Source organism: Salvia splendens, chromosome 3 (genome assembly GCF_004379255.2).
Source record: "Salvia splendens isolate huo1 chromosome 3, SspV2, whole genome shotgun sequence".
In the NCBI taxonomy this organism is placed as follows: Eukaryota; Viridiplantae; Streptophyta; class Magnoliopsida; order Lamiales; family Lamiaceae; genus Salvia; species Salvia splendens.
Genome location: NC_056034.1, coordinates 33,927,934 through 33,947,519, shown reverse-complemented (window position 1 = coordinate 33,947,519; position 19,586 = coordinate 33,927,934). Strand labels below are relative to the sequence as shown.

At 38.9% G+C, this 19,586-nt stretch overlaps 1 protein-coding gene across 1 annotated transcript; it reads right to left on the bottom strand.

The window, feature by feature from the left end:
* Positions 1–940: 940 nt before the first annotated feature.
* On the bottom strand, positions 941–5,711 carry LOC121795754 (NADPH--cytochrome P450 reductase-like). Its single transcript, XM_042194346.1, has 18 exons — positions 5,201–5,711; positions 4,814–4,873; positions 4,650–4,726; positions 4,451–4,508; positions 4,298–4,381; positions 4,175–4,211; positions 3,893–3,962; positions 3,588–3,788; positions 3,409–3,501; positions 3,028–3,253; positions 2,859–2,942; positions 2,631–2,782; positions 2,399–2,495; positions 2,107–2,256; positions 1,938–2,015; positions 1,739–1,861; positions 1,503–1,616; positions 941–1,414 (listed from the first exon to the last, which is right to left on the bottom strand). Exons 1-18 carry the CDS (start codon positions 5,555–5,557, stop codon positions 1,334–1,336), a joined length of 2,142 nt encoding a protein of 713 aa, XP_042050280.1. The 5' UTR covers positions 5,558–5,711; the 3' UTR covers positions 941–1,333.
* Between the last annotated feature and the right edge of the window lie 13,875 nt (positions 5,712–19,586).

Genomic DNA, 19,586 nt, shown 5'->3' with positions numbered 1-19,586 from the left:
GTTTTATAATAAAATGTGAGTTGGAATGGGTTAGTGGAATATGAGGTCCACTAACAAAAATGGTAAAAAGTAAAATGTGACAAATTTTGTGGAACGGACGAAAATGAAAAAATTTGACAAAATTTAAGGGACGGGGGGAGTATTATACTCCATCTGTCCCGTGTTACATGCACTATTTTCTTTTCTGGGCGTCCCAAGTTATTTGCACTCTTTCCATTTTTAGTAAAAATTATCACCTACAGCCGCAATTGTTGACTTTGCTATACACTCATTCCTTAATCTCCGTGCCGAAAAGCAAATGTGCGAGTAGCCCGGGACGGAGGGAGTACATAGATAGAAACTAACATGAACGGCCAAAAATAAAAAAATAAGACTATACTTTGTGAAAGAACGCAATACTAATATAATGTAGCTATTTATGACCGTACATTATAATTTATACTCTCTCCGTTCCAAGTAGATGGCACACGGATAATGACACGTGATTTTAGGAGATGTTATTTTATGTGTTGATTGGAGAGAGAAAATAATACTATATTTATATTCTCTCCGTCCCAAGGAAGATGGCCCCTTCCTTGGGCGGCACGAAATTTTATGCAGTTTTATTTTGTGTATTGAGTTGAGAATGTAAAGTGAAGATGAGAGTGAATAGAGTGAAGATGAAGATGTTTCCATCTTAGGTAAAGAGTCATCGTGGTTGGAACAAAATAAAAAAGAAAGTGAATCACCTTTAATTAACGGGAGGATGTATTGATGTGAGAGAGAACTTAAAAAATAAATATGACATCTTTTACATGACAAATTAAAAAGCAAAAGCAAAGTGTTATGGAATGAAGGGTATATTACAAAAGAAAAAGAAGAAAATAGTCGAGATACATTTCATTCATGCTAAAGCTTAGAAATCGTACAGTAACCAATGGACAGAGAAGTACAAAAAGAATTAATCAAAAACCAATACTTATATTAAACAAAAGAAAAGAATACATATATAGGTGCCAAATTACCATGTTTAGTCAGATGCACATATCCTCCCAGCTCAATAAAATTACAACGGACCTTTACCTAAATCGTTTACTAGCATAAAATTCAGTAATTATTTGTATGTAAGACATATATATATTTAAATTCCATAGCAACCGAACAAAAAAATCCCTTAATAAACTAGTTGTAAAGAATGACAAGAAAGTAAGATTACAACAGTTGAGGCATCCCTTGGGTTTTGGTAGGCAATTCTTTGCACATTACCTTCCTAGTAATTCACAAGGCTCTTCGTGCAAAGCCGATTGGTATAATAGCCTCCCGGCTTTTTATTAATCGCCGTACGTAGCAACTATTACCATACATCACGCAAGTACCTTCCCGTCATCTGCAGATTCTTTACAAAGCTCTCGGTTTTTGAGCTGTCCAGAGAGCCCTGGGATGCAAAAAAAGTAGTTTTAGATTTACATCAATAAAAAATCTATATTTCATGAAAACCCTTTATTTGCTTCAGAGACACGAACCTGCTCTTGGACGATAGTGTGGAGAGTTCGGTGGACATCACGCGCCATGCCCTTAGCATCACCACATACGTATACATAGGCTCCTTCTGAGATCATATTCCACAGTTCCGAGGCCTGTTTTTCACAAGTAAAAGTTTAGATAGGGATAAATATGACAAGATTGGTATAGAAACATCAATGTTAAATGCAGCTGCTCGAGAGTTTTGAGTGGTTGATTACATAAAATTGAGTTGTACCTTTTGTGCCATCTTATGTTGAACGTATTCCTTGGTAGGTCCGTCACGTGAGAATGCAAGGACGAGCTCAGAGATCACTCCAGCTTCAACAAAGTTATTCAATTCATCTTCATAAATGAAGTCCTGAGAAAGGTTATACATAAAAACTTGAATAAATAAGGTTTTATGTATTTATGGAAATGGTGAAATAGTTGCTAACCATTTTTCTGTTTCTGCAACCGAAGAAAAATAAAGCAGGACCAAGTTCTGCACCAGATTCCTTCAAAGCTAATCTCTCCTGAAATACAAACAGAAAGTTACGATGTTATTGTCTATACATAAATTCTCAATGGCCAAATATGTAAGAACATGAATGAATCGAAACAAACCTGAAGGAAACCTCTAAACGGAGCCAAGCCAGTTCCTGGGCCGATCATGATAATTGGTAGTTTAGGATCGGCAGGGAGTCTAAAGTTAGAGGTCCTAACAAAAATAGATGCTGAAGAGCAGTTGGGACTTTCCTCCAATGGCACGGCATTCTGATTACGAGAAATAAGGTGAGCAAAAAATGGACTAAATCGCCTATAGTGATGAAAATATCATCAAACAAGTTTGACAATCTCATCAATTAGGATGAAACTACTATACACGAGACAACTTTAAAGTAGAAAATGAAAATACCTTCATCCATGTTGAGCAGACACCCTTGTGGATTCTTCCTGTGGGAGTTTTCTCATACACCAATGCACAAGTGACGTGAATTCTTGAAGTTGCGATCCTGGAGTAAAAATTATAAAGCACTGAGAATCAAGTTGATGAATATAGATTAAAATAAATGAGGCCGAATGGACTAGAGCAGGGGACATAAATTGATAGACTGAACAAGAGCCGCGATGCTATCATAGATACTCACTTCGGGGAGGATGAGATAGAATAGAATCGAGGCTGCAAGCGGGGAGCAATTGCTGCAAAGAAAACACCAAGAGGAGGCTTGACAGATGGGAAGTCAGTCATGACCTCAAGCAGACTTCTCTGACCAGCAACGACATACTGTGCATATTCTTCCTGAAATACAGATTGAGTTCAGACATTAAAGATGATGGAGATAAATGTAGAAATATATAATTAAACATGTCCGAACCTTTCCAGCCGGGGACGCAAGATGTTTAAGCCGATCAGCATCACTAGGGTCGGAAGCATAAGTAGCTAATGCAATCAAAGCAGACTGTAACAATTACAAACAATTTCTCATCAGCAGAGTAACAAACGAAAAAATCCAGGGAACAGCGCAACACGGTTACACAGCATACCTTTTTAGGAGCACTCAAAAGATCAGCGTAGCAGCTTAGTGCAGTCCTCAAACTGCAAGGCGGGAAGGGAGGAGGCAAGGCACTTCCACCCAGTGGCGTGCCATCCTCTTTATCAGCGAGAACTGAGAAGTATGTTTGAGGAGAGAGACCAAGCAATCTTTCGGCTTCCTCAACAGTCTCAATCAAGTTCTCACAGTACACACCAACATGATCCCCTGTTTCATACCTGAGGAATAGAATAATAAGTTAGCGAAAAGAAAAGATTCTCCTTTCGCATAGCAATCGCGGTAAGAACAAGCAATTATTAATTCAGATACAACAGGCCAATCAGTATTTAGAACATCCAACCGTCTGAATATGGAAAAGAAATAAAAGACTCACTCTAACCCACTGCCAGATATCTCGAATTCCAAGTGAGTGCAAGAGCGATCAGATAGAGGAGTATGAAGCTCTTTCTTCACAGCAATGTTTGCTCTACAAGAAAGAAAAATAAACCTAGAAGGTTAGGCAAAAGGAAATATTATACATGATAAAAAGAGAATGCAGGAGCACATCATCACCTGCAGGGATGCTGAGCATCATAGGCAGCAGTGCCATTGGCATGACCATTGGCAAAGCCGTTCACTGATGCCAGTTCTTCTGGTTGGTCATGAAACACAACACGGTATTCCAAAACTGCAGCAGTGTATGGAGTCGAAACAGTTGTTGCATCACCTTCATCACGGAGTAAATTATCCAACTCGGGCCACACATTCTCACGCCTGCATTGCAATGTTGAGCACAAATTAGGATTTAGGAAAAACCTTACGATATTGTTATAAATGGATGGAATTATAGAGTAAAAACTTATGCATGCTCTCAATACCATGCTGAAAAATCATCTTCAATGCACTGATCATCATCTCCAAGACCCACAGGGATAAGCCGCTTTCCACCTGGAGTTAAATAGTGCAGGTAAGAAACAGTGGATAACAAATTACATGGCTACCAAAACTCATTCCCTTTTCATCATAGATTCCAATTTAACTTCCAACTTATAAGACCATGTAATCTGTAAACCATGCCACTCAAACATTTCGAAAATCCTAACAATCACGTTTCTAAGAAAACACTCAAACAAAAAAATTTACTCTCAGAGGTTGCATACCTTGCTCGGCGAGAATCTCATCCACCACTATTGCAATCTGTCATCAAGTAAATTAAAGAGATAACATGTGAGTAGACAATCTTGCAGTTGTTCACATTTACAATTAACAGAGTGCATACAGACCTTGTTGAAATGTTCATACTGCCTGTTTCCTAGGCCAAAAACACCAAAATGGAGATTCTTATACAAGTTTCCCTTTTCTTTTCCCTGGAGCACAAAACTTTATCAAAATCAACCCTAAGGTAAAAAAATATTATGCTGTATTACTCTCTTTACCTCGCCAAACCATTTATAAAACCTTGCAGCATTGTCGGTAGGCTCACCATCTCCATATCTGCAACCAGGCAATCCCAAACAACTCATTAAATTACTTATTATAAACATGAGTTTATACACAAAAGCAATTTCACCCATAAGGGGGAAAACTGCATCTTTTCGCAATCGAGACTCATAATTCAACAAACGATGAACCTACGTTGCAAGGAAAAAGAATGCGAAAGTCTCCTTCTTCAACTTAGCCTCATACTCTTCATCATCAGCCGCATAATCATCCTAACCAGATCAAAACGCCATTAGAAACGGAAATTAATGAATCTGCAAACTTAATTACTGAAATCGGAAAAGTAAGAGAACTCTTACTAAGTCAACCACTTTAAAGTTGACATCCGGGTATCTAGCTTTAGCTTCTTCAGAAAGGGCCTACACAGCAGCAGAATCAAATCATTATCACCAAAACAAATCAAACATATTTAACAAATAATTGAGATCGATTAAATAGATTATTCTCGGAATTTCGATGTAATTGAACCACTCTTTTTTTCCAAAAACCTAAAGTAAAAGTGAAAAATCTTTTTTCTTTTGCTTATTATTTAATCAAAATGATTAAATAGAGTATTCTCGGAATTTCGAATTTTAGAAACAACAACCACCACGAATCTTAGATTTTCAACTTACTTCAAACTACAGCGATCCACCTCTCTCAGTGGAGAATTTCGATGTAATTGAAATTATTAGCTAATTATTTACCTTAGCAAAGCCTTCAGCGGTGCCAGTTTGCGTCCCGAAAAAGATGGTGACCTTCTTCTTCCCATCATCCTCCTCCTCCTCGGCCTCAGAGAACATCTTAGGAACCACGAGCTTCGGCGGCTCCACCGCCTTCTTCGCCGATCCGGCGCCGCGCTGCCAAATCAGGTAGATGGCGCAGCCGAGGAGCACCGCGACTGAGGTAGCGAGCATCATCATGAGGTCCTTGTTCTCCAGCAGCATCGCCGCCACGTTGGGCTGCGCAGCATCCGCGGAGGCGTTCGAATTGTCGAGCTTCATTCCTTTGAAGATCGCAGTCATCAAATCGAAGGGGGAAAGCTTCTCGGAAGCGGATTCCATGTAGAGAAGAAGAATTGCGATTGAAGCCGAGCACAGAAGAAAAAGTTTCCGCCGAATTTGGAAATCAGAGCCTCTCCGTCGGCGTTGGGGAATGGAGGTTAGTTGAAGAGAGCGTAGGTGAGTTTGGAGAGACTCTGACTTCTACAGAATGAGAAAGGGGATTTTTGGGGGTGTTTATAACGATACAAACGCCTACCAAACCAGACGGGTCAATACCGCCACCTAAGAGCATCCACAACCGTGCTCTTGCCAGCGACACGGTTGTGGGCCCGGGCGGTACTATTCATGCCTGCTCTCTGGCAAGAGCACAACACCCACAACTGTGCTCTTCCGCAAGGACGAGCACAATTAATATAAAATTCAATTACACAAAAACATTTCCATAATATTAAAATTCATTTAAAACCCACAATAAATATTACAAATGACAAATAAAATTAAACATTGCATAATTAAAATCCTAAAAATTAAAAATTACATAATTAAAATCCTAAAAATTAAAAATTACATAATTAAAATCCTAAAAATTAAAAATGACACTACTCGTTGCCGAATTTCGCCCACATGTGGTTGATTAGGTCTTCTTGTAGTTGATTGTGGATTCGAGTATCGCGCATTGTGTGTCTTGTCTCGATCCTCTGGCCAACCGTCGTATGCTCGCCTCGGCGTAGGGGAGACCTCGCTGTTGAGCTTCCGGCTTCGTCCTCGTCGTAGAAGCTAGCCGCCCTCGGCCCTTCGTCGGCTATAATCATGTTGTGTAATATAATACACGTGAACATGATGTCGGCGATATTATTCACGTACCACAGCCGAGCCGGGGCCTTCACAATGTTGAATCGAGCTTGAAGGACCCCGAAGGCTCTTTCGACATCTTTCCGCGCTGACTCTTGACGCTGCGCAAAAAGAACTCGTCTCGGGTCGTGCGGGTTGTGGAGCGTCTTCACGAACGTCGACCACCTTGGGTAGATACCATCGGCGAGATAGTAACCCATGCGGTATATATTTCCGTTGATGGTGAAGTCGATCGCCGGTGCTACACCATTCATCACATCATTGAAGAGTGGTGACGAATATGTTGACAATGTGTTGAAAATTATTCACAATCATTGAAGAGTGCTGCATCTACACCTGTTTGAAAGTATTCAACACGTGCGGACAATGTGTTGACAATTCGCATGAACAAGCGCTTTGACATGCGAAAACGGCGCCAGAAGTAATCTGCCGGAAACCGCGGCTGGTCGGCAAAGTAGTCGGCAACGAGCCTTTCGTGGGCTCCCTCCCGGTCACGATGGATGTACCGTCGATTTGATCTGGTTCGTTGAGGAGGAGGAGCAGGGGTATTCGCCGCGACATATGCTTCGTAAGCGGCACGATGTTGTTCGTAGTATTCTTGTTCTTCGCGTTCCGCTTCCGCCATAATATGGGTGAAATCCATTTGAGATTTTGAGTGGGGGATGAATGTGTTGATAGTTTGTATGAGAATTATGAATGAGAGATGAATGAGAGATGATTTGATGTGATAAATGGATGATGAATGTGTGTATTTATAGATGATTTTGGGGAAAAAAAAATAAAAAAAAATCAAAAAAATTCAGAAAAAACGGGAAAAAATGGCCATATTTTTGGGATTTGGAAAATATTTTTTTTTTATTTTTTAGCATTATTTATAATTAAATACCGATTTTTAAAAAAAAAATAAAAAAAAGTTTAAACACAACGGCTATGCCGTTGACGAATGGGAGCACGCCACGTGTGCGTCCGCTGGCACGGACGTGCTCGATACATCGAGCAGCGCCGTGCCAGCGGCGCGGCTGTAGCGGCGGCGGTCCTGTGCCTTGCCAACGGCGCGGACGGCGGTGGCGTCTTTCGCCACCGCTGCGGATGCTCTAACCACTAACCACTATCATGGGTTAGATTTGGAAATTCTCATTAATATCATTCATGATCATAATTTTTTAAAATACTACTTTCCCCACTTTCCTCGGCTTCATAGTAGTAAGTAATTTTCCTTTTCAAAAAAAAATAGTAATACATTTTCTCATTTTTATTCTCTTTACTTTATCTTTTTATTTCATAGAGTACACTACACAATTTTTTATTTAATCTCTGTGTTATAAAGAAATATCTCAAATACTATGGAACGGATTGAGTAGTATATTCATATAAGGGCTTATTCGATTTGAATGATTATAATAGTATCCCATAATTGAATACTCCCTCCGTCTCAAAGAAGATGACCCCTTCTTTAGACGACAAGAGATTTTATGCAATTTTATTTTGTGTGTAAGTATATAGAGTAAAGTAAGAGCGAGTAAATAAAGTAGAGATAGTATTTCCAATTTTAGTAATGAGTCATCTTAGTTAGGACAAACTAAAAAGAAAAGTGGATCATCTTCAGTGGGACGCAGAGAGTATGTATTTATAATGAGATTGAATCTCACAACTTAATCAATTATCATATGATAATAAGTTATAGTCACTCTCTTCTAACTAAAATAAGAATATATAGCAACTTTAAATTCTAGGGTCAATTGTCACGACCAATGAAATGTTTGCAGATCAATGAATACCATTGATAATTACCCAAAAAAATCTACTACACAAGTTAACGTACAATCATTTCATAATGTGTTATGGCAATAAAAAAACACAAAAATACTAATTTTAGTTATAGCCAATAATTAAAGGGAAAAATGGCTGTTAATGGAAAATGAAATCCACCAAAAAAATACTCTTATTAAAAATAGATAAACATTTAATTTTATTGGACATTCAAAATGAAAAAGACATGGACTATTTTTGTAGAATATACTCCTTCCGTCCCACAAAAATATACATTTTTTCCTTTTTATTTCGTCTCACAAGAATATGCACTTTCCAATTTCAGAATCTCTTTTCTCTCTAAATGGATGGAACACATTCCCCACTAACAATACTTTAATTACTTTTTCTCTCTATCTCTCTCTCAGTTTACCAATTTTGCATTAAAATCCGTGCCGAACTCAAAGTGCGTATTCTTAGGGATGGAGGAAGTATTATTTTGTGTACAGTATTTTTCTTTTACTCCAAGTAACTTCCCTATTTCATGGCTATTTAAGGCCAGCCGAATATTAGATTTGTATTTAATTTATTACTTTAGCTACCAACAATTATGCATTTATTAACATTTAATGATTTATGGTGAACCCTACTAATCAATGAAACAAAAGAAAGAAAGGAATTAAAAAATGGAAAATGCAGGAATACCTATTTCTTAGAGCGTTGGAATTTTAACCTCTCAAGTTGCAGTTAGACCATCCACTACGCGTCTCGCCGGCGTCTCGCGTCCCGTCACGGAGAGACGAGACCCCGGCGCGACGCGTTGCAGCTCGCCATCCCGTGCCGCGCCGTCCCGCGTCTCGTCCCGCGTCGCGTCCCGTCGAGCCACGAGACGGGCTGTCTCGCCACGCGCCTAAGCGACGTGGCGCGACCCGGCGTCGTGCGTGACGCCCACTCGCCGGCCCGCGAGTGGGCGTCGTCACGTGCTGACGCAATAAATTTTTTTTTTAAATTCGAATTTTAAAAAAAATAAAATAAAAAATAAAAGAAAAAATATTTGTAACGGTAATAATACCGTTTTTTGTTTTTTTTTTAATTTTTTTATTTTTAATTAATTTTTTTACTCTATAAATACTCCTAAAGTCATCCTCATTTCACACAAAACTACACATCTATTCTTTCTATCATCTAAATTTTCTCTCAAATTTTCTCTCAAATTTTCATATAACAACTCAAGATGTCCGGCGACGGCGACGGCAACTACGGCGGTTCCGGCTCCGGCGGGTGGGATCTCAACGCGTTCGGCGATTGGGAGACCATGATCAACACATTGGGCGGTTCCGGTTCGTCAACGCCGGGGACCCAGGGTTCGGCGACGCCAGGGGGGTACCAACCACCCAATTTTGACCTTGATGCATATGTTCGTCCCTCCGCCCCGCGGTATTCGCAGGGATTATCCCAGACCCGGGAGGATTTTCCCGTTGATCCCACGTCGGGAGTAGGCCGAGGCAGTGGAGGTGGCCGAGGCGGTGTACAACCCCAGGCGGGCGAGGACGAGGAGGAAGAGGAAGAGGATCTAGGCCGGCATCCGTACAACAACCTCGAAACGCTGGCGGTGTACAACGCTTGGATCACCGTCTCGTACGATCCCATCGTCGGGAATCAACAATCTCGGAAGTGTTTCTGGGAAAAGATCTGCGAGGTCTACCACCAGATAAAGCCGAAAGGCTCCCGCAAACACAAATTTAAAATGATCCGCTCTCACTTTGACCGAGTCGACCGACAGGTCAAAATATTCTGCGGCATCTACTCGGCCGAAGCGGCGCGCTACCAAAGCGGCGCAACGGCAACCGACATTTTGATGTCCGCTTTGCGCGCCTACTACCAGGACGAACGTCATCAATTCAGATTTGTTGATGTTTGGCAGGCCGTCAAGGACGAGGAACGGTGGGCCGGCGGTTTTCGCTCCAGCTCGGGCTCAACCTCGAAGCGCACGAAGCATACGGCGAGTGGCCAATACTCGTCTGGTGGTGACACCGCTGAGGGCATCAGCCAACCTGAGGCTGAATCCCATGAGTTTGCGGGTACGGTCGGCGATGCTGGAGGATCCGCGAGTGGGCGCCGTCGGCCGCAAGGGACGAAGGCGGTGAAAGCGGCTAGAACAAGGAAGGGCCGAGGCTAATCAAGCCAGCCGGCCTCGGGATCGGGCTCGCGGGGAGGCTTGGACACACTTATGGTGGCGTACATGACCGCCACAATGGCGGACACTTCCCGCTTCTCGTATGCCCAATTCACGGCCTAGTGGAACGGAATTGTGTATATGGCAGCACAACTTGGCCTTCCGACTCCCCCTCAACCTCGACCGCCTCCGGAGGATGATTAGCCGGCAGAGTAGTTTTTTTATTTTTCTTTAAATTTGTATTTTAAATTATGTTGTGTGTTTTTTATGTTGTGTGTTTTTTTATGTTGTGTGTTTTTTAATAAAGTGTGTTTTTAATAAAGTGTGTTTGTTTTAATTGAATTGGGTTGAGAAAAAAAAATAAAAAATGAAATTGAATGAATAGTAATTAAGGGACGGAATAAGGGACGGTTAAGGGACGGAGCGTTGCAGGTTCCGTCCCTTAGTTAAGGGATGGAGGAAAAAAGGACAGTGGGGCCCTCAAATAGTGGTCAAATAGTATTTAAGGGACGGTATAGAGACAGCGTAGTGGATGACCTTAAACGCATGAAGTGGGGTCATTTAAAAATAATTGACTAATCTGCCCCCGGTGAATTGGTTCAAAAATAGATCATCTTAGTCTTAACCACGGTATATACTAAAATATTGCTAAATTGGGGAATAAATATGATATGGACCAACTGAATCTCCAAAATACCCCTTCGTGTCGTGTAGTGGTAATAAATAATCTGTGTTTAACTAACATATTAGCAAGGGAAAATGCCCTCGTGCGTCGCGTGTATTATAGCAAGCCAATCATTTTTCTACACGTGTTTAATTGTTGAGTTCTTTTCGTCCACTCTTTTTTGGTCCAGTAGTTTCTATTTGACTAGATTTCCTAATGACGAGATACGTTTGATTTAATTGCTACGTATTATAGCGTAATCAATAAAAGTTGGCTATACTCTATCAGACTATCACAAAATACGAAAGCTCTTAATAAGGAAAAAAATGTATGTGGAATGAAACAACTATTTACTTTTAAGTCTTTGATCACATTTAACTAAGGCTTAAACTCATGCTGCATAAATTTGCCGAAATTAAAATTAATTTAGGTGAATAAGTTACAAACACTATGAAATAAGTAATACTCATTTTATCTCATTCTAAGTTAATCATTTTTCTTTTTGGGATGTCCCACTCTAAATGACACATTTCTAAAATTAGAAATATCACTCTTTCTATTTTTTTTCTCTTTCTTACTTTATTCTCTCCATTTAAGTCACAAAACATGCTATATAAAATCTCGTGGAAAACCTAAATTTAGAAATGGGTACTTCCTCATTCAAAATAAGTTCAAGACGATTTAAAGGAAAACCTAAATTTAGGAGTATTTTTAGAAAATTTATGCTGTTGTTCCCTTGCAGTTTAGGAGTATTTATGAAAATTTATCATTTTTTTGAGTGAATCCGTGCTACATATTTAGCCTCTAAATTACACAATAATGGGTTTTTAAAGTTTCAGTTGTATGATTTGGTGTGTGGCTTTTTAGGGTCGTTCTCTCGGTTAAATTGTGTGTGTTGTGATCATATTGTGGTAGGAAGTTTGCTATCTAGCACGTCATATTGTGGTATAGTTTTTTTTTCGAGGCAAATTTTGTTGATTTTGTTGATCGTGTGATGTATTGTCGAGGTTACTAGCTCACCATTTCTTGACTATAACATTTTTATATCCAAAAAGAAGATTGTGGGTACCTTGCCAGTACACACATTATGCACACAAACACACACATACATGATACATAACTCGTTATACACACACATATACACTACAAAACACAATACACACACTAACCTCTCTCTCTGTGTACTAATTGACGCATATTACTAGTGTGTGTTGCGTGGGCAATGTGTGTGAATCATCAAGTGTGCAGTATGTGAGTGTGTGTGTGTGCGCCTACGCAGTGTGTAGCGTTAGGAATTTTTTCCAATTATTAAAAATTCTAAAATTTTAGTTTTATTTTAAAATTATAATTTTGAGGTGATATTGAATTTAAATATAACACAATAAAATATAATAATAATAATATGTTGAATTTTGTTAAAATCTAAAATAAAAAGAGAGGAGAATGAAATGAAATGACCATTCTTTGGCTAAATGAGGAGAATGAATATTCTCATGAGGAATGAAATAGTGATTCCTAAAAAAATATCAAACAAATAAATAAAATGGAAGTAGGAATACCATTATTCCATTCCATCATACCAAAAAGGCAGTTATTTGTTTCATCTATTTTTTAAGTCATAGAGAAAGCCCCAAATTCTTTTGATCTGTTTTTTAAGTCCTTAGTCATTATGAGATATTGTAATCTTTTTGGCTAAAATGGTATAAAAACTCATAAATAAATGTGCTTCATAACTTGTATAATTATGATAATGATATATTATAATCCAAACTATTCAAAGTTAACTGTAAACTATGGAGATACGGTATAATAATTGTATAATAATTCTTCAGCATTGGGTCAACTATTTCGTCTAGCTGAAGAGTATAACCATGCCAATGCCTTAGTTATTATATGGAGTATATACAAATAATAAAATAATATTATATTAATACTTCCAAGTTCCAAGCTCAAATATATATATCATGAAGTTGGCAATAGTATTTATGCGAGTGGACCCGAATAGCGTGTGACCGCATTTGCTATGTATTTTAGATTATTATGGCGCTTTGATAAATTTTATGCTTTTTTCATGCAGTTCTAACAAAATATATTTTATTTTTCAAAAAATCAAATGATTCCATTCCACATGTTAATACGTTATTGTCGAAAACGTGAGAAATTTGAAGAGCCTTAAGCTTTTTATTTTCTAAGTCTTTTGACTTTTCACTTCTAGGGTAACCTTCAAAATATTTATGAGGTTCCTTAATGCCAAGACCTCTCATATGGTCACTCCTATCCTATAAATAGGTGTGGATTTGAGAGATGGAAAACACACCAACAAATCATTCTCTCCTCTCTCTAGCTCTCAAGCATTCTAGTTCGCAATTAGGAGCATTGCGTTGCTCGGTTCTCGCCTACAATTCAAGTTCGCCGGTGCCTACGAGTTTGAGGTGCTTCAACTCGGTAGGAGGAAAGTCGTTTCATCTTTGGGGACGTTGCGTCAATCCGTGAGCACTAGCCGAGGCGTATCTCGTCTTGCGAAGAGAGGGATACCTCGACTCGACTTAAAGAAGACTATAGTTTGCATCTTGTTCCATTTATTGTATTTACTTTATTTTATTTACCTTCTAGTTTTTTGTTCTTTTGTAATAGCAAGAGTTTGCCCGTGTAAAAGGCTACAATATTTCTAACAATCGCAAGACGAGATATTGTACTCTTGCTGAAATCATGTCGATGCGCTATGGAGTGGTTAATTCCTTGAGATTTATTCTCTTGAGAATGGTGTTTATCGTTTGTCATCTGACAAGCAAGACCAATTTAGACTTGGTAGTAGTAATTGGGATGCATAGGTTATTGAATATATCAATGCACATATGATTTAATATAATTGTGTACTTATTAATGGAGACGATATTGTGCAAATTATTTGAACGTGTTGTTATAAACAACAAAGATCACGAGGTGGTCGCAATGGTCTCCGACATGGACCATGGTAATAATCCAAATGAATGGTTTGTTGATACTGGTGCCACATGTCATGTGTGCTCTGAGAGAAGCGTTTTTTCTACTTACAAATCTGTTGGAGGTAGAAAAGTACGTATGCGAAACTAAGCCTCTTCTAAGGTGGTTGGTGTGGGTAATGTGTTCCTAAAATTAGGATCAGGAAAGGTTCTTACCCTTAAGGATGTGTTGCATGTCCCAGACATCCGAAATAATTTGGTGTCAGGCTCACTTCTAGTAAATCATGGATTTTCACTAGAATTTGAGTGTGAAAAGGTTATATTGACCAAGTATGAAAAGTTCATAGGTGAAGGTCACCTAGTGAATGAGCTTTTTGAGCTGAATGTTACGGTCATTCACCGTGGAAAAGGAATAAGCAGTAAGGAAGATGACACATCCTCTTATTTGCTTGAAAGCTCTGATTTATGGGATAATAGATTGAGACATGTAAATCTAAATGCTATAAAAAGATTAGTGAATCTTGATTTACTAAAAGTTTACGAGATTAACTCACAAAAGAAATGTGAAGTCCGTGTTGAAGCAAAAATGACCAAGCTACCGTTTCGCTCGGTAGAAAAGAGCACAAAACCTCTAGAATTAATTCATACAGACGTATGTGATTTAAAATTTGTGCAAACTAGAGGTGATAAAAAGTACTTCATCACATTTATAGATGATTGCACAAGGTATTGTTACCTTTACTTATTAAGAAGTAAAGATGAGGCAATTGAAGTGTTTAAAGACTTCAAAAATGAAGCCGAAAATCAACTTAATTGTCGAATTAAGTGTGTTCGAAGTGATAGAGACGGTGAGTATGTAGCTCCGTTTGCAGAATTATGTCATGCAAGTGGTATAATTCACCAAACAACGGCTCCATATTCTCCCCAGTCAAATGGAGTTGCTGAACGAAAAAATCGAACACTTAAAGAGATGATGAATGCTCTATTGATTAATTCTGGTTTATCCTAGAACATGTGGGGGGAGACTGTGTTAACAGCGAATCATATCCTGAACAAAATTCCATTAAAAAAATAGGGATGTGACTCCTTATGAATTGTGGAAGGGAAAGAAACCTTCATATACATACCTCAAAGTGTGGGGGTGTTTAGCGAAGGTAGAAGTGCCTCCTCCGAAACAAGTTGCAATAGGCCCTAAAACAGTCGATTGCATCTTTATTGGCCATGCACTTAATAGTAGTGCATATCGTTTCCTAGTCCATAGGTCAGTTGTGCCTAGCGTGGCTGAAGGAACAACAATTGAGTCAAGCAATGCTATATTCTTTGAGAATGTGTACCCTTGCAAGAAGCAGGAGGATCGTTCTAGTGAAAGAATGATGGATGAATCCACTAGTTCTAATCCTCTAAAAAGGACGAGGTCAAGTCCTGAGGATATATAACCAAGACGTGGTAAAAGAGTTAAAATTGCTAAGACTTTTGGTCCAGACATCATAACTTTTATGTTGGATGGTGAACCAAAGTCATTGGCGGAAGCTTTGTCTGGCCCAGACGCAGCGTGGTGGCAAGAAGCTATCAATAGTGAAATTGAATCCATCATGAGAAATAACACTTGGGTGTTAGTAGACTTTCTTGAAGGCTGTAAGGCTTTAGGGTGCAAGTGGATTCTAAAAAGCAAATATAAGCCCGATGGTATTATAGATAAGTACAAAGCTCGCCTAGTTGTCCAAGGCTTTAAGCAGAAAGAAGGGTATGACTTTTTTGATACATATTCACCTGTTACGAGAATCACTTCCATTCGGGTGCTTCTTGCGATTGCTGCTTTGCACAATCTTGAGATTCACCAAAACTGTGTTTCTGAATGGTGATCTGGAAGAATAAATATATATGGAACAACCCAAAGGGTTTGTTGTGCCTGGACAAGAGCGTAAAGTATGCAAACTGGTAAAGTCATTATATGAGTTGAAGCAAGCACCGTTCAAATGGCATTGGAAATTTGACAACGTGATGTTGACAAATGGATTCACTATTAATGAATGTGATAAGTGTGTTTAGATTAAGAACACATATAACGGGTTTGTTATTGTGTGTCTGTATGTTGATGATATGTTGATAATGGGCAGCAATAGTGCCATTATTAACGAGACAAAAAACATGTTGAAAAGAAATTTCGATATGAAAGATATGGGTCTAGCTGATGTGATTCTCGGAATCAAAATATTGAGGACTAATGAGGGAATTTCCTTAACGCAATCTCATTATGTTGAGAAAATGCTTAAGAAATTCAACTCGTTTGATTGTAAGCCAGCAAAGATCCTTTGGAGCTCAATGTCCATCTGAGCAAGAATATGAGTGATTTTGTTGCTCAAGAAGAGTATGCAAAGGTCATTGGAAGTTTGATGTTTATCACAAACTGTACTCGACCTGATCTTGCTTGTCCTGTAAACAAGTTGAGCCGATTTACGAGCAATCCTAGCAAGGAACATTGGAAAGCTCTGTGTAGAGTTTTGAGATACTTGAAGTATACTATTAACTTTGGGCTGCATTACACAAGATATCTCCAAGTACTTGAAGGGTACTGTGATGCAAATTGGATCTCTGATTCAAAAGACTCATTTTCGACAAGTGGGTATGTGTTCACTGTGAGGGGCGGTGTTGTCTCGTGGAAATCAACGAAACGTGTATTGCTCATTCCACCATGGAATCTGAGTTTATCGCATTGGATAAAGCAGGGGAAGAAGCCGAGTGACTCAGAAATTTCCTAGAATGTATTCCATGTTGGAAGAAGCCATTGCCCACAGTATTGATACACTGTGATAGCAAAGCAGCTATAGGTAGAGCACAAAGTGGCTTTTATAATGGTAAGTCTCGACATATTCGTCTGCGACATAATACCGTAAGGCAGTTGATCACAAGTGGCATTATCTCAGTTGACTATGTAAAGTCAGTGGATAACTTAGCGGATTCGTTAACAAAAGGTTTAAACCGTGATCAAATGCATAAATTGCTAAAAGAAATGAAACTGAAAACCACATCTTAAAAGATGAGTATAGTGGTAACCCAACCATACGATTGGAGATCCCATGGGATTGGTTCAATGGGAAAACGAAGCTATACAAATCTAGCTGTAACACTCAGAAGATTTTAATCTTCGCCCATTCTTTAGAAAGCATTGAGTGTTGTAACTGCACGTGGTAAGAGATTAAGTCTTTTGACTTTTAATGATTCTTGAAATCTCAAGGAGATGCAGTATGGCAAGATACTCATGAAAGAATCACCTATGCAAGTGAGAAGTGAGACCGCTTCGTGTGTGTGAGTCACTTATGAATTCCAAAGAGGTGTTCTACGGCCAAAACGGACACAAACGTGAGAACTGATGGAGTTGAGACAATATTGTGTTGATGCTATTGACTAGGCATAGACCAAGGAGGAATAGTTCAAGGCATCGCGTCTACTAGCCCGCCGGTATGTCCGATAGTGTTGACTATGGAAGGTTCAAAATCACAAGTTACCTCTCCAAATACAGTATCGTTTCTCGAGAATTGAGCAAAGAGTCTGCATACATGCATTTGTGTCTGGTGTTGGTTGAGTTTGCAGCACTCTAACCAATGTGGGAGATTGTTGAAAACGTGAGAAATTTGAAGAGCTTTAAGGTTTTCATTTTCTAAGTCTTTTGGCTTTTCACTTCTAGGGTAACCTCCAAAATGTTTATGAGGTTCCTTAATGCCAAGACCTCTCATATGATCACTCATATCCTATAAATAGATGTGGATTTGAGAGTTGGAAAACACACCAACAAATCATTCTCTCCTCTCTTTAGCTCTCAAGCATTCTAGTTCGCATCATTAGGAGCATTGCATTGCCCGGTTCTCGCCTCCAATTCAAGTTCGCCGGTGCCTACGAGTTTGAGGTACTTCAACTCGGTAGGAGGAAAGTCATTTCATCTTTGGGGACGTTGCGCCAATCCCTGAGCACTAGCCAGGGCGTATCTCATCTTGCGGAGAGAGGGATACCTCGACTCGACTTAAAGAAGACTATAGTTTGCATCTTGTTCCTTTTATTGTACTTACTTTATTTTATTTACCATTTAATTTTTAGTTCTTTTATAATAGTAAGAGTTTGCCCTTGTAAATGACTATAATATTTCTAACAGTTATGACATACGTATGTGTACGAGAGAGATGGCGATTGAGAAAATTCAACAACATACAACACTTAGTCGTATTTGATTAACTAAATTAATTAATAGGTCAATGATCAAGATTTTATTTAAGGAAAATTTGAAACACCCCGTTTATATATACTTTTTCCGTGGTAGAAATATAGAGACTCTTTTATTTTGATCGGTCCATAAAAATAGTCTATTTTTTATACTAGTAATTACTTTCTCTTTAATAAGATATCTCATTCTCCATTAATATATTCCAATAACTTTTTTTTTATTTCTTAATTTACCAATTGTGCAGTAAAACTCATGTCACCCTAAATGTTTGAAAAAATTTATTAGATCTTATAAAAAAAAACAAGTTAAAAACCTAGTGGAATGCGAATCTTATTTTATATACTCCCTACGTCCTAGCTAAAATGATATAGTTCTTAGTCTGCACGAGATATTAAGAATTGTTGGTTAACGTAGTTAATTGGAGAGAAAGAATTGTCGTAAGTATTAAATGAGACAAATTAGAAATACTTAGTGTTGCCCACGGTTCACGAACCGGCGGTTCCGGTTCGGTCGATGGCGGAACCGGAACCGAACCGTGAGGCTATTTCACGGTTCCGGTTCGAAAACCGGCGGTTCCGGTTCCGATTCCGGTTCGGAACCGCCGGTTTTTCGACGGTTTTGGCGGTTCCGGTTTTCGAACCGCCGGTTTTGCCGGTTCAATTATTATTTTTTTTAAAATTTGAAATTTGGCTTTATACAATAAATCGGAACAAGACAATGCATAATTCAAGCACAAATAAGACGAATAAGGAGAAAATGAAATAAATTTTATTGATTTTGAGTTGTAACAGACAACGATACATTACAATTTACAATACATAAGTATACAATACAACAACATACAACAATATAATATAATTTACAAGTATCGTCGCCTCGTGGGACTCGGAAGGTAAATAAAAAAAACATGAAATGGGGGGGGGGGGAAAAGGAAAAATTTATAGATAATCAATGCATCTCGGGATGAAGACATATTGCTATGTAGAAATGTAGAAATATGGAATAATATTTTTTTTTGTTTTAGCAATTGAGAAAGGAAGACAACTTATAGAACTACGGGAACAAGTATAAGTGTATAACAATGCGTAATAAGAGTAGCACTTGCGTAATTAAATGGAAGCACAATAGCACAAATGAGAAATTGGAGACAAAGAGAGAGAATTGAGAGATTGAAGAGAGAAACTCTTATTAACACAAGAGTGGGGTGAATGTAAATGAGGATAGAGGGGGGTATTTATAGATAAAAATGGGGGGGGGGGGGAAATGGAAGAATTCGAATTTGAAATTTGAAACAAAAAAAAAATTTGAATTTTCGGCAAAACCGGCGGTTTTTGGCGGAAAATCGCCGGAACCGCCGGTTTCCGGGACAAAAACCGCCGGTTCGGTCAACGAAACCGTCTGCAAAAGCTACGTCATGTCGCCTCGTTTCTCGCGCCGCAACCGGAACCCCCTGAACCGGCGATTAACCGCCGGTTTTCACGGTTAACCGC

Coding starts and splice junctions, on each gene's coding strand:
- LOC121795754 (XM_042194346.1), bottom strand. CDS start 5,557: ATGGAATCCGCTTCCGAGAAGCTTTCCCCCTTCGATTTGATGACTGCG. Junction 3,963..4,174: donor TGAGATTCTCGCCGAGCAAG/GTATGCAACCTC, acceptor ATTTAACTCCAG/GTGGAAAGCGGCTTATCCCT. Junction 2,257..2,398: donor TCTGCTCAACATGGATGAAG/GTATTTTCATTT, acceptor TCTCGTAATCAG/AATGCCGTGCCATTGGAGGA.